The sequence below is a fragment of the Cicer arietinum genome, chromosome 7, assembly GCF_000331145.2.
Source record: "Cicer arietinum cultivar CDC Frontier isolate Library 1 chromosome 7, Cicar.CDCFrontier_v2.0, whole genome shotgun sequence".
Taxonomy (NCBI): Eukaryota; Viridiplantae; Streptophyta; class Magnoliopsida; order Fabales; family Fabaceae; genus Cicer; species Cicer arietinum.
The window spans coordinates 52452934-52468111 of NC_021166.2; the positions used below are offsets into that span (position 1 = coordinate 52452934).

General features: G+C 30.9%; 2 protein-coding genes across 4 annotated transcripts in view; both read right to left on the reverse strand.

Annotated features, from left to right (window-relative positions):
* Positions 1-7450: 7450 nt before the first annotated feature.
* LOC101488577 (uncharacterized) lies at positions 7451-11191 on the reverse strand. The gene is made up of 6 exons (XM_004510755.4): positions 10990-11191; positions 10119-10657; positions 9213-9405; positions 9060-9124; positions 8729-8939; positions 7451-7940 (listed from the first exon to the last, which is right to left on the reverse strand). The coding sequence occupies exons 1-6, from the start codon at positions 11152-11154 to the stop codon at positions 7578-7580; spliced, it is 1536 nt and encodes a 511-aa protein (XP_004510812.1). The 5' UTR covers positions 11155-11191; the 3' UTR covers positions 7451-7577.
* A 2072-nt stretch (positions 11192-13263) lies between these two features.
* Positions 13264-15178, reverse strand: part of LOC101515616 (tRNA-specific adenosine deaminase TAD1) — a 4212-nt gene continuing 2297 nt past the window's right edge. Inside the window, exons 5-10 of one of the 3 annotated variants that reach the window (XM_004510754.4) lie at positions 14926-15039; positions 14530-14699; positions 14368-14432; positions 14177-14296; positions 13770-13857; positions 13264-13663 (exon numbers count right to left, since the gene is read on the reverse strand). In XM_004510754.4, coding sequence (XP_004510811.1) covers positions 13553-13663; positions 13770-13857; positions 14177-14296; positions 14368-14432; positions 14530-14699; positions 14926-15039 — 668 coding nt within the window. In that variant the 3' untranslated portion in view covers positions 13264-13552. Of the gene's footprint in view, positions 13664-13769; positions 13858-14176; positions 14297-14367; positions 14445-14529; positions 14700-14925; positions 15040-15178 lie in introns of all 3 variants that reach the window. The other 2 variants (XM_004510753.4, XM_073370756.1) reach the window with 2 other exon arrangements.

A 15178-nucleotide genomic window follows, 5' to 3' on the forward strand; every position in this document is an offset into this window, starting at 1 on the left:
CTGTAAAAGACCTCCGTGTGTTATTATGTTATATGAATGCCTTTTACAGCGCTTTCACACATAAGCGCTCTAAAAGGCTTCTTTAGTTAAATTTTTAAAAGGCTCTTTTACAGCGCTTTTTTCAAATAAGCGCTGTAAAAGACCTCCGTGTGTTATTATGTTATATGAATGCCTTTTACAGCGCTTTCACACATAAGCGCTCTAAAAGGCTTCTTTAGTTAAATTTTTAAAAGGCTCTTTTACAGCGCTTTTTTCAAATAAGCGCTGTAAAAGACCTCCGTGTGTTATTATGTTATTTGAATGCCTTTTACAGCGCTTTTACACATAAGCGCTCTAAAATGTCTCTTTATGTTAATTTTAAGAGGCTCTTTTACAGCGCTTTTCCCAAATAAGCGCTGTAAAAGACCTCCGTGTGTTATTATGTTATATGAATGTTTTTTAAAGCCTTTTACAGCGCTTTTCCACATAAGCGCTCTAAAATGTCTCTTTATGTTAATTTTAAAAGGCTCTTTTACAGCGCTTTTTCCAAATAAGCGCTGTAAAAGGCCTTATTGTTTTTGTGTTTTGTTATGTTATGTTATTTTTTAAACAAGCTCAACATGCATGCAAAACCCACATAGTAGTAACTGGTCACCACAAAAATCCCTTCCTCTTCACCAAACTCTTCTCCTTTTATGCATCTTCTTCACAAACATCAAAGCTTACTCTTTCACAATTCAATCTCCACCTCAACACCCTTTTTATCTCTTTACATTCTCTTTCCTTCTTAAATCGAAACTTAATTGGTATTCAGGATCATTGCCATGTTGCGAAAAATGGGTTTGTGTCTGGTGTTTTTGGGGATTCCCATGATGCGTACAAGGTGTTTGAAGAAATGGGTTTGTGTCTGATGTTTTTTGGATTCCCATGATGCGTACAAGGTGTTTGAAGAAATGGGTTTGTGTCTGATGTTTTTTGGATTCCCATGATGCGTACAAGGTGTTTGAAGAAATTAGGTGTCTGATGAATATTATTTTTAAAGCTTTTTTACAGCGCTTTGTCAAATAAGCGCTGTAAAATGTCTTTTTTACTCACTTTCAAAAGAGTCGTTTACAGCGCTTTGTGTGAAAAGCGCTGTAAAAGGTATAAAACACTCATTATTTTATTTTTAAAAGGATCTTTTACAGCGCTTTTTAAGATAAGCGCTGTAAAATGTCTCTTTATTTTATTTTTGTGTTTGGTTTATTTGGGTTGGGATGACATTAAAAACATTTTTATCATTGTTTATTGGATTAAAAATATTGTTATCATTGTCTTTATCACAATACTTTAGGAGATGATGAATTATTAGAAATGAGTATTCTGAAGAATCTATATATATATATGCACTGAGCAAAAGAGAATCTCTCTATTCAGTTCAGTTCAGTTCATGTAAATTACTAATTTATATTCAGTTCAGTTCATGTAAATCAAGCTAAATATAAAACACTCATTGTTACATGAACTTGGTATAAAACACTCAAATCAAGCTAAATATAAGCAGAAAATAAATTAATCAGAAAATAAATTAATCAGAACTTAGTATAAAACACTCAATTCAGATTACATGCATATTTACAATAACACAGTTCAGATTACATGCATAGCTTATATAAAACAATTAAACATATATATACATTAAGATGCCCTTCTTCTTTTCCTGGTGACATTCACATTTGTTTGTCCATTTACAATACGAAACGATGGATTAATCCAAATTCCCTCATCATGATCATCTCTAAGATATAAACCATCATCAGTTGAATCAATTTCATGTGGTTGTTGTGATGTTGCAAATAAAAGATCATTACCAACATCTTCATCATTATTGTTATCATCACTTATTTTATTGGTCGATAGGACAACAGACCATTTATCATTAGAAGGATCAGTGACATAAAACACTTGTTGAGCTTGCGACGCTAAAATAAAAGGCTCGTCTTTGTATCCCACCCTATTAAAATCGACAAGCAAGAATCCTGACTCATCAATCCGAACGCCATTATTATTATCGACCCACTTGCAACCAAATATGGGAACACGAAACATTGTGTAGTCTAACTCCCATATGCGCTCGATAACCCCAAAATATGATAGATTTGCATATATTGGGTTTTTGTCTTTTGCACTTGAGACATGCATCGCTTCAGCTACGAGAGTGACTCCACTATTTTGCATAGTGGTCTGATCATCTTGTTCTTTGGTATAAAATGTGTAGCCGTTAATAACATAACCAGTGTAAGAAAAGACATGTAAGCTCGGACCATTTGCTAGCCACCTCAATCTATTTGAAATTGATCCGGGGTCTATATCAAATTTTGACATTATGTGATTTTTTAACCATGTTACAAAACTTCGATTGTGCTCTCGAGTTATCCAATTTTGATTCCTATTCATGTTCAAACGAGATAACTGATCAATGTGTATTGTAACATACGGTTGAACCTCATCATCATTGTGCAGAACATACAATTGTGCCTGCTCCCATTCTGTCCTTGATATAGTCAGTAGTCTCCTTCCAGTTATCCCTTCTCCTGATAGTCTTCCCGAATGACGAGACATGGGAAGCCCTATGGATTCAACATTGGACAGATATTCAGTACAAAATTCAGCAGCCTCTTCAACAATGTATCGTTCAGCAATACAACCTTCTGGTCGACTTCTACTTTTTACGTACCCTTTTAATATTTTCATATATCGTTCTATCGGATACATCCATCTCATATAAGCTGGCCCACAAAGTTGTGTCTCCTTAACCAGATGAACAGTAAGGTGAACCATTATATCAAAAAACGATGGTGGGAAATACATTTCAAGCTCACACAAAGTAACAACAATTTCCCTCTGCAATGTCGGTAATTTCTGAGGGTCGATCACTTTACTACAAATTTCCCTGAAGAAGAAACATAATCTAGTTAAGGCTAGTCGAACTTTTTCAGGTAAAATGGAACGTATACCTATTGGTAGCAAATGCTCCATTATAATATGACAATCATGGGTCTTCAAACCTTTTAACTTGAGGTCTTTCATACAAACCAAATTTTTAATGTTCGAAGAGTATCCTTCTGGAACTTTAACTTCGTGTAGAAATTTACATAAAACAATTTTTTCCTTTCTAGATAGAGTATGAGCGGCTGGAGGTAGATATGTGCGATTTCCTTTCTTTACTGGAGCCAGTTCATTTCTTATTCCCATATCGACCAAGTCCAATCTTGCATTGACGCCATCTTTAGACTTTCCTGGAACATTGAGTAACGTACCAATAACACTTTCAAATACATTTTTCTCAATATGCATCACATCGAGGAAATGTCTTACATACAATGACTTCCAATATGGCAATTCAAAGAAAATTGACTTTTTCTTCCACCCAGTTTTCACCAGCTCTCCCGCAAAAGGTTTGCCAAATTTATTGGTCAAACCTTGTACTTTTTCAAGTATTTGATATCCAGTCGGTGCTAAAGGAGCTTTACCTTCCTCTGATTTTCCATTGAATGCATTTCTCCACCCACGATACTGATGACTATAAGGTAAAAATCTACGATGTCCAAGAAACACATTCTTCTTACAATGTTTCAACCGCATCCAATTTGTACTCTCTTCACATATAGGACATGCACACTGACCTTTAATGCTATATCCTGATAAATTACCATATGCTGGAAAATCATTAATTGTGCCGAACAACATAGCCCTCAAATTGAAACATTCTTTCTTATACCCATCATAAACTTCCACACCTGTCTCCCACATACTTTTTAAATTTTCGATTAGAGGAGTCAAGTATACGTCGATATCATTCCCCGGTTGTTTGGGTCCAGAAATTAACAGAGACAACATCATAAACTTACGCTTCATACATAACCATGGAGGTAGGTTATATATTACCAAAATCACAGGCCACGTGCTATGTGAGATGCTTTGAAGACCATGTGGATTCATTCCATCAGTAGAAAGTGCAAGTCTTAGATTTCTTGACTCTATCCCGAATTCAGGATACTCGTGATCAATTTTTGCCCATTGTGGGGAATCTGCAGGGTGTCGAAACATTCCATCTCTAATTCTTTCATCTGCATGCCATGTCAAGTGTTTTGAATCTTCTTCACTGCGATACATGCGCCTAAATCTTGGTATTATAGGAAAATACCACACGACTTTTGCTGGAGTAGATTCTTTCTTCTTATATCGAGAGACATTGCATTTCGGACACGCCTTAAGTAGTTCATATTCGTTTCGAAATAAAATGCAATCGTTAGGACACGCATGAATCCTTTCGTAACTCATTCCAATAGAACACAAAATCCGTTTAGCCTCGTAGGTTCGACTGGGAAGTTCATTATCATCTGGCAACATATCTTTTATGAGTGTTAATAATTCTGTAAAGCTTTTATCAGACCATCCATTACTCGCTTTTAAGTTGTACAACTTTAATATCGCTGACAGTCTTGTGAATTTAGTACAACCATTATATAATTCTTTCTCTGCATCACTCAACAAACTTTCAAACATTTTAGGACAATCTCGAAGATCTTCTTCAACTGCTTTTGCAATCTCATCAACTCGGTCCGGCTCATATGTATCTGTATCGAAGTCAGTTGAAGCATATGTCGAACTATTCTCAAAATTAATGTTTCCTTTTTTTTTCTCACCATGTCTTATCCAACATGTGTAGCTTTGATCAATTCCATTACATACTAGATGTCCTTCTAATTCATCTTCTCTAACACGTTTTCCAAAACAACATTTTAAACAAGGACAAACTACTCTATTTGGATCTTTTGCATTCTTCACTGCAAACTCAACAAACTCCTTCACTCCAATTTCATACTCTTTTGACAATCGATTGGCTGAAATCCATTTCCTATCCATATTATACCACCTATATAAATGCAGTAACAAAAATAATAAGCTTTCAAAACATATCAACAAGTTTCAAAAAGAAACCAATATCAACTAACAATTTCAAAACAGAACAGATCATGTGGTATGAGTTTTTGACAATTTTTGACAATTTCAAAACATAACAGATCATGTGTAAAAGAGATTTAATATATATATATATATATAACAATTTTTAGTAGATTTAATATATATGTAACAAAATATAACAGATCATGTGTGAAAAATACCTTAGACAACGTAGATGGCCGCACAGTACGTAGAGGATATTAGGGTTCCCAACGTATATAATTATTTGAAAGATGTAGAGGATATGAGGGTTTCCAACGTATATAATTATTTTAAAGATGTATTTTACAGCGCTTGTGAAAAACGCGCTGTAATAGGTAGTTAAATTCAATGAAAGCGCATGTGTTTTACAGCGCTTGTGAAAAACGCGCTGTAATAGGTAGTTAAATTCAATGAAAGCGCATGTGTTTTACAGCGCTTGTGAAAAAAGCGCTGTAATAGGTAGTTAAATTCAATGAAAGCGTATGTGTTTTACAGCGCTTGTGAAAAAAGCGCTGTAATAGGTAGTTAAATTCAATGAAAGCGTATGTGTTTTACAGCGCTTGTGAAAAAAGCGCTGTAATAGGTAGTTAAATTCAATGAAAGCGTATGTGTTTTACAGCGCTTGTGAAAAAAGCGCTGTAATAGGTAGTTAAATTCAATGAAAGCGCATGTATTTTACAGCGCTTGTGAAAAAAGCGCTGTAATAGGTAGTTAAATTCAATGAAAGCACATGTGTTTTACAGCGCTTGTGAAAAAAGCGCTGTAATAGGTAGTTAAATTCAATGAAAGCGCATGTGCTTTACAGCGCTTGTGAAAAAAGCGCTGTAACTGATACGCGAAAGCGCTTCCTTTTACAGCGCTTTTTTGACAAGCGCTGTAAAAGCCTTATAACGTGATGCGCAAACGTTATATGACCTACTACAGCGCTTGTTTTACAGCGCTTTGAATCAAAAGCGCTGTAATAGGTTCCGTTATTTTTAAAATATAATTACAACAGCGCTTGTGTTTAGCAAGCGCTGTAAAATGGGCGCTGTTAAATGTCATTTTTGGCGTAGTGATTGGGGACAGATGTAGGTACAAGATAGCGGTGCACTTGTCCCTTTTAAAATAGAAATAATATCTAATAAAGTATAGATATAAATTAGAAATAAATTTATATTAAAATTAAAATATAATTGTGCTTGCGTTTTCTTAAATTAATTTTAGATAAAAATTTAATCATTTATTTTTTTATTTGGTTTTTTATTTAATTTTATTATAAAAATTTGAAAAATATAAAGAATGAAAATATGAGTTTATTTGAAGATTTGAGTTATAAACTTGATGAAATTTACAAGATAGATGGTGATTAATTTTATGAGTTTTGTTTGAAAATTTTGATAAACTTTTGTGTAAAAATATGATAACATTGTTAATATTTTAAAATATAAATTAAATTATTTACTTAAAATTGAATAAAGGACCAAATCAAAAAAAGAAAAAAAAAATGATTGAAGTGTTATCTGAAATTAAGTTAAGGGATCACATGAGCAATTATGTCTAAATTTAGTGATAAAATTATTAATAAATTTAAAAATAAGTATGATCATTTAATCATAATGGTAATTTTATAATTTAAATAATCTAAAAATAAAAAAACAATTGATATGAATATTTAAAAATATTATTATTATTAAAAATTAAAAACTTGAATATTAATTAAAATATTTTAACATAAAATATAATTTTCTTTTGACGGTAGTTTTGCCATTTATATATATATTTGATATTATTTATAGCATCGACAATTAATAAAATACTTTTCTCTCCTATAAATATCATCAAAAGTCGAGCACGAAATTATATATATGGAAGATGAATAATTAAAAGATTATTTAGTTACCTATTTTAAAAATAAGAAAATCATCTAATATTTTTAAAGAGAGTAGTTATGATGTATATTAGTTATATGTATGAATACTTTTTAAAATGAAATTTTATGTTTTAAATAATGAAAATTTATATGTATATGAGTATTGTCTGCACTATTTAAAATTTGACCTAAATATACATTTGATCTCTTTACTTTTGTTAATACAAGACTTTAGTTCTCCAATTTTTGAAACAAAAAATATAGTCCTACAATTTAAAAAACATTATTCACCACTAAATTTAAGATTTATTTTCATTGACATGTCAAGTTGAATAATAAATTAGAAGAAGATTGTGACATTGCATATGTAAATTAAAATTTATTATTTTATTTTTTAGATTATCAAAGTATTAAATCATTTTTTAGTTTTTAAATTTTTTTTATATCATATTTTAATAAATAAAAAAGTTATATACATTTTTAATATTGTAGGTTTCATGGTAGTAAATGTTAAGAAAACCATGCGTATTCTCAAAATATTTCTCTAAATAATTGTTAGATGAACATTAATCATATAATCTTGGAACTGTAGCTGATATTAATCATGCTTTAGAATGTGAAGACAAAACAGCAACAAAGTTTTGTTTTCTCTATTTGGAAGGAAAAGAGTGTGGTTATAAAAATGATGCAAGGAAACATGTATTAATACAATAAGGGCAATTTAAACACACAAAAAAAGGTTACAACTAACCCAATACTATTGTCCATTGCTTTTATTCAGCCAATATTCATCTTCCCAAATTTCAACTTGTCTTGTTGAATTTTCTTTTCTTTCTAAAAATTCTTGTAAAGTTAAAGGATCATATGGAGGAGGAATAGTGCATGGATTTGAATCACTAGGAAATTTCACCATTGACTCTTCCATGAACTTCCTTTGTGTACCATTTACACCACATGCCATTGTTTCAGAACAAAATTCTATTGCTCCTTGAGGTATAGTTGGTTTGAATTTTAATAGCTTTGCATATTCATTAAGGAGATGAAACATGTAACTGTATACATTGTTCATGTCTAAGTCCTCTTGTATGAATTTGCTAGCAGCCTCTCCTATTGATTGTGCCTGGTAGATATGATACCAGATATGATTTTAGGACATGTAAGTAAGACAATGTAACACAAATTTCTTAGGGTACTTATATTTTGTCATCTTATCGTACTTATTTATGGATTTGAATTATTTCTTTTTCCTTTTTTCCTTTTCCCTCTCGTGTTAGGAGAGAGATAGACACACAAACAATTTTGATGAATTTATACACAAACAAAAATAAGTAAATAATTATTTGTGTCTTTATTTCTCTCTTGACACGAGGAAGTATCTATTTTCTTACATGTGGGAGAAAAGAAAGAAGGAAAAAGAGAGGATTCAAATCCTTTATTTATTATCACATCTAAAAATTCTACAATAAAATAAATCATTAGTATGTCAATCTAATTTGAATGTAGTGAAAGAGAAGACATATTTTCTTCAAACGGTTTTACTGTGTAGCCAACCGTAGATGATCCAATTTGAGTGAAAGAAATAATTAAATAGTTGGGAACCGTTTATTTAATGAAAATATTTTGTATTTTTAATTTCTAAAATGTGTGTTAGTGTTGCTTTACGTGAGATTTTTAAGTGAATTATTGTTATAGAAAAAAGATAAAATGTTAGTGAATAAAGATACATCTTCGAAAATAATAATAAAAAATTAACATTTTTATTATTTTAAAAAATATGGGCAATTATTTACTTCAAAAATATTTTATCTCTTTATTAATAAATAAAATTAATACAAAAATTAAAAAAACAAAACAAAAAATATTTTTCCAAAGTTGATGAACAACAAGTATTAATAGAGAGAGATTGACCTTATCAACATGGTTGTTGCCCCATTCAACAGCAAACTTAAGAGAAGTGCATTTACTATCGTCTCTAATAGGCCAATAGTGTTGTAATGGCTCCATGCCTCTAATGAAAAAATCATGATATTTGGGCCTAACATATAATGTCATGGAATCACATGCCAAAATGTATTTTTCACTAACCGACCAAGCCCATCCTTCTATGTATATCTTGTACCTGAGCATAGTCCAAAATCCATGTGAACATTTGTGTGTGTTAGAAGAGTCAAATGAGAGAGCTATTTTTACTAGAGTAACAAGTGTGAATCTTGACCATCACAAGAAAAACAAAAATTACCTATGGGTACATTGGTTCCCTAAGCTGGATTTTTTGTAACCTTGATTGGATTCTTTATCCCAATCCTGTGACACAAACATATATACAATGAATTAATCTTCCTTTGATGTGAATTGCAAAGCAAACATAATAAGCATTGATGAAAAAAATTACTTGTACGTATAGGCGAGTATTCCAATCATTTTTTGATGTAACATTGCATTTCATAAGATTTTTCCTAGTTGCAGCAACCTTAGGGTTCCCCTTCCAATAAGCATAGGGTACTCTATCCTTCCACTTGGTCCTTTTGTTCCCTTCTTTTATATCTTTTAGGACTTCTTTCCATGGCTTTATATTTGTCTCTGCCCTGTTTGAAATTAATAATAGAAGTGTTGATTAGCTAGATGTAAAAAATATGGTGTAGTTTTTTACTTTTATGCACAATTTAAACCATTTATACACAAAAACTACGTAGCATGAAAATAGTTTTGTTTGCCAAAATTAAATGGAAGAAATGTGTAAATATAAATGCTTTCAGACACCACTCTAATTTAAACTATTAAAGAAATTTGCAACAAAGATACTTAAGACTTAACCTAAATTGTCTACAATTAGTTGATCGTAAATAATTTAATTAATAGAAATTTTTTTTTATCTCTTAATTAATGTAACGATCTACAGTCATCTGCATCATTAAACTAGTCGTAGATGATTTCTTTTGAGAGTTAAGATGATTTAACCTAAAAATATACTCAATATAGTTTTGTTTACTTAAGAGTTAACTTGAATCCTCTATAGTCAATTTTACGATACAACCAACTATAAACTGTTAATTAAAAGTAACAGTTTACCGTCGGCTGCACCATAAAACTATTCATTTTTCCTGTTTTAGAAGAGACGAACTGCAAGGTGCACTTGTAAATTGAACCAAGACTTATGTTCGTAAAATTATCCATTCTAAAAGTTAAAGAATATAGTGAAACTTAGATTTATCCTCAATATAAATTTGTTAAAATACCACCATTACTTTATAAATAAATAATAAAGGAGGAATGAAGTGAAGTTAATTTAAGCATTTACCATCCCCAAAAGGACCAATCAGGAAACACAATATCCAAACTCCATTGATCAGAACAATATCTAAACAAAGGTGGTGGTGAAGCATTTGGGCCTTGAAACTTATCCAAATGAATGACAGGCCTATCTTCACAATCAAACATAAGTTCCAAATCAGGCAACTTTCCAGGGTACAACCTTAATAGTTGCAAAATACCCCACAAAGTGAACACATCTCTTGTCTGAATTGACTTCTTATACTTCTCTAAATACAACCTCCCTTCCACTATTACAACCTTAAAGTTTGCTGTCCTTCTTGCTCCTTCCAACATCTCCCTTGTGATCCCTTTTTCTCTCCATGCTTTTAGATCTTCATGGATCCATTTAAAGTATGAGGGACAAATGTGGTTGTTATGATTAGTTGGGTTATGTTTTGTAGGGTAGTTTCTTGGACATGTTTGTGTCCCTTTGGTGCATTCAAGTGGAAATTCTTGTTCTTGGTGTTTGTCTATTGATATGGATGAAAGATTCTGATTTTCAATTGAAACACCTGCAATTATATACTTTGAAATAAACAATTTTAATATTAGTCTCTTGTTAAATTAACTTAGGTGCTAATTCAATTATATGAATATGACACAACAACTATGCTAGGAATGGTAATAGTTCTAATTTGGTGTCAAGAATTTTGACATGATCAAGGGGAATTCATGTGATTCTAATTCTAAATCAACAATTAATGAAAAAATATCTTAATAAAAATATCTTTGGTAAAGTTTGTTTAATTATTACAATATGATGTTGTGAATATACACATTAAAAATAATGCAACAAGAATGAGTAATGTAAGTTATTTTCAATAGTATAAGGAAATGTATGATTATGCATAACTCACAGTATTCAAAGCTGCAAAATCACAAAAAGTGGCTACTAAGCAAAACAGGACAATCACAGCTGTGGTAACTGTTGTAACTTTAGCATTTTTGGATAACAAACACCTCTTATGATGATTAGAACCACCCCAAAAGAGTTTTAGATATGTTTCATTGTCTTTGTTCATGTTTGAGTTGAATCAAGCTTCTCCAACTCTTTGTGTCTTTTGGTATTTAGTTTTTGATAACAAAATGTTAGTTTTATTATGTTATATAAACTCCTTTGAACATTCCACGTTTTTATCCGTCATTTACTCCCCAATTTAATAAATTCATATATTAAAAATTAATGTGCTTGCTTCTTTTTTAGCCTTGCATGATAAACATTTAAGTCAAATATATAATTACAAGCCCAAAGAAAACTAAAATAAAGACTTGGATTGATTTCTGGTTGATGCTACTCTAAGAAATCTTTTGGATTAGTTGTATTTTTAATCCCTTTATTTATACTAATTCACAAAATTTATCGTCGTATTTTAAAAGTCGATAGTTTTGTTTTATCTCTGTGATTTTTTTAAGTAAAAAGTGATGACATGAGACGTGACATATGATTTGATGATTTAGAGTGATTAATATTCATGAAATTGAAATAAAACGTCGTGAAAATTTAAATTTCAACTTCTGAATTTTTTTTATATTTTTAATTTAATTAATGACATATGAATAATTAATGCATTTATATCATAGAATTGTATGTCACATCATTTAAAACATATTAAATCGTTATTTTTTAGTTCAAAAATATGAAAGAGGGACCAAAACTATCGACTTTTAAAATAAGGAGACCCATTCCATAAATCAGTCTAAATATACGGACCAAAACTGCAATTAAGCTAAATGTTTTTCTTAATCCTCCAACTTAATAAAAATGATTTTGTTACAATTGAAATTGAGGTGAAATTTTTATATTTGAAAGTTTCTATTTTAACAAGTAAAAGAATAAAGTTTGGTGTAAAAGTTAGAGCAAATTTTTAAATCTATTTACTAAAGAATATATATAATTTCTATTGTTTTATTGAAAAAATTTAAAATTCGGGTGGTTTTGAGAACTCAATAGGGTTAGAAAAAATCTTACGACTCGAAGTGAGTTACAGAAGTACTTAAATATTGTCCACCAATGAAATTTTTCCATTGATAGCAATATTTAAAGTCAGACTCTTATAAAATTTAAACTAAATTATTATTATTTTTTATGGAAAAACTAAATTTTTAAAATTGCCAATATTTAACTTCTACTAAAATCATATTTGAACATAAAATAAATTTTGTTTAACCGATACTACAGACCTATACTTTTATTGAAATCACATTTGACATACACAAAATCAATTCATATATTCCCTTTCATTAAATCAACCAAACATAATAGTGGCATTTGATTGTAGCTTTTTAATAAAGAAGTTTGTTCCTGAAATAACACCAAATAAAATGAAAAATTATAGTTTTTTCCTTGTGATTGAAACTCAAAATAAGCTCTTACAAATTTACTTTTGAAAATTAGTTTCCAAATATAAACACTTCAAACTTTATTTTAACCAAGTTTTTACTATAATCAAATTTGCAAATCCAAAATAAATAAAAATTAATTATGAAACTCCACCCAAATACAAAAATGTAAGAGTCAAACTTTATTTTCCTATTTAGAATCAATATTTGCGCCAAAACCATTAAGATTATGTCAACAATCCCAAGGGCCTAGAATGGTGGACAAAGCAGACTATTAGGCCTTATTGCATTATGCATACCAATAAAGTTTGGTGGATATTTTATTTTGAAAAAGCACTTTTACGCCAATAAATTTGGTTAACTCTTTCAATTTTTGCAAGTCAACAAAATATGCAAAGTTATTAGGAAACTAAGTGATCTTTAGCTCATATTTTGGATATTGATTATTTAAAATATTCAACATGTATAGTCATAGTCATGTTACATAGATTGATAACATAGTATAAAATATAATATTTTGTTTGAATAGCATAATAATGTAATAGACATTTACGTGCATCAAATGATCATATCTTATGGACCAAACTAAAGAGACTTAAGCAAACTACAAATTGACTTTGATTTTTGAACATCAATGCCAATGCTGAATCCATGTGCCATCTTAGAATTGTGTTAATGAAGATTTCAGTGAAACAGACTGAACTTTTTTATTTGCTTGCTGTTTAAGCAACACATAGGTTGTTGATAAAGTAAAGGTGCAATTGCAATAGCCTGTCACAATATTAATAGAGTATCACAAATAAAGCTCCTTAGATGTTCATTTCACACATGGTAAATTCAAAACAGAAGTCTTTAAAAACATTAAGAGCATTTACATAATTGTCCAACTTAATTTTGCCCTATTTGGTAGTATACAATGGAAATGTTACATTCAAATTAAAACAATATTTTTTGCATGCAATTCAATTAGCATAACCAAAAATATATTTTCAGCTTGAGATACGTAATTTAGGCTATGTTTGAGACTATCCCTTTTCTTTCCTCCAAAACCACCCTCACAAACGAAGCTTAGATGTATAATTATTTTGAAATGGAGAATTTCTCACAGTCCAACGGTTTCACGAACCAGTTGCTAAAAGGTGGTTTCCCTTTAAAAATCTTGGAAGCTAAATGATATTCTTCAGCTCCATCCTGCAAAGGATTCATCATGCAAAACAAGTGAAAAAGGTGAAAACACCAAAGTATACATCCCCACCATATCGAGGGACGGCATAAACATAACCGACACGTGAAATACCTTAAGTTCTCGGTACGTAATCTCGTTGTCAAGGCACTCTGTCAAACACTCTTTTCTCAGAGACAAGAAAACCTCTAACAACCTCTTTCTGAAAAGCAAATCGTAGTTCGGGTTTGACAAGAAAAATGTCTATCAGAGTTTTGTTTGGATATACAACTTAATTAAGCGCTTATTATATAAATGTCTATGTTTAAGTTATTTCTAAAACAAAAGTCAAATTGTTTTCATATAAGATTGTATTCATAAGTTGTCCTAGCGAGCTTATGCAAATAAACTAAAAACAATTTATGAACATGTCATAAGCTGTTTTTATAAGCTCTCTCAAATAGTCTCACATGTGCTTATGTTAGTAGATATACTCAAAAAAAGTCAATCTGAACAGACTTTAGGTACAATTGTCAACTTACTTGCATAACAATGACTCTGTTGATGGGTAGAGTGCCCCTTTTGCAGAAGTTCCTTGCTTTCTTCCAGTAGTTCCAAGAGTAACTTCATGCAAGCCACATTCATTCCAACATATAGAATACCTGAAAATTTAAGCATTCAGCAAAGTGCAACAAAAAACCATACACCAATATGAACTTTTTTATGCAAGTACCCGCATGTTAAATTATTAGCCGAACTCTCGGATTGTTGAAAATCCTTTGGTGGTACCGGTGCAGCCTGAAATAGCGGCTAACAAAATGAAAAATACATAAAAATCAGCATCCAACAATTCACTTTTTATGTTAACCACAGATATATTAAATGTTCCACAGACCTGGTTCACTACAAATGGAGATGTAAGCTCGTTCTCCAAAGGTGCGATACGATCATACAAAGCTCTTTTCAAATTATCTTCGAAATGAAAACTTTCAGGACTGTTATGGGGAAGACCAACAGTAATTGACGAAAGATATACAGGTTGGAGAAAGTAGGAAAGCAATGCTCCTGGTATAAGATGAACCAAGTTACTATATTTATCCCGAAAAATGTAATTAACCACACTATTTTAATTCACATAAACAATAGTATGATCCTCAGTATTGATAGTGTTAGATGTGCGGTATTAAAACTGTTACTTTATATCATGAACTTTTGCAAAAATAACATTGCATATGATTTCGTTACCAGAAACTACCAACATTCGAACAACCCCGGTTTAAACATATCTAACCTTGAACACCAGCAACGTTCCAACGTGCGATCTTGTCAGAACAACTAACTGACAGGGTCGTATCTCCACGGCCTGGCTTCCTCTGGACCATCCCCATTTGTTTTGAACAATGAACTGGAATTAAAGACAAAAGTATTTCTCCTCAGACCAGAAAAAACAACAGTTAACCTTCTTAATATCCATCAAATATAACATTTGAAAAAACCAGCATAGCATCAAATATAACAAGAAATTATAATCAAAGAGCATTTGT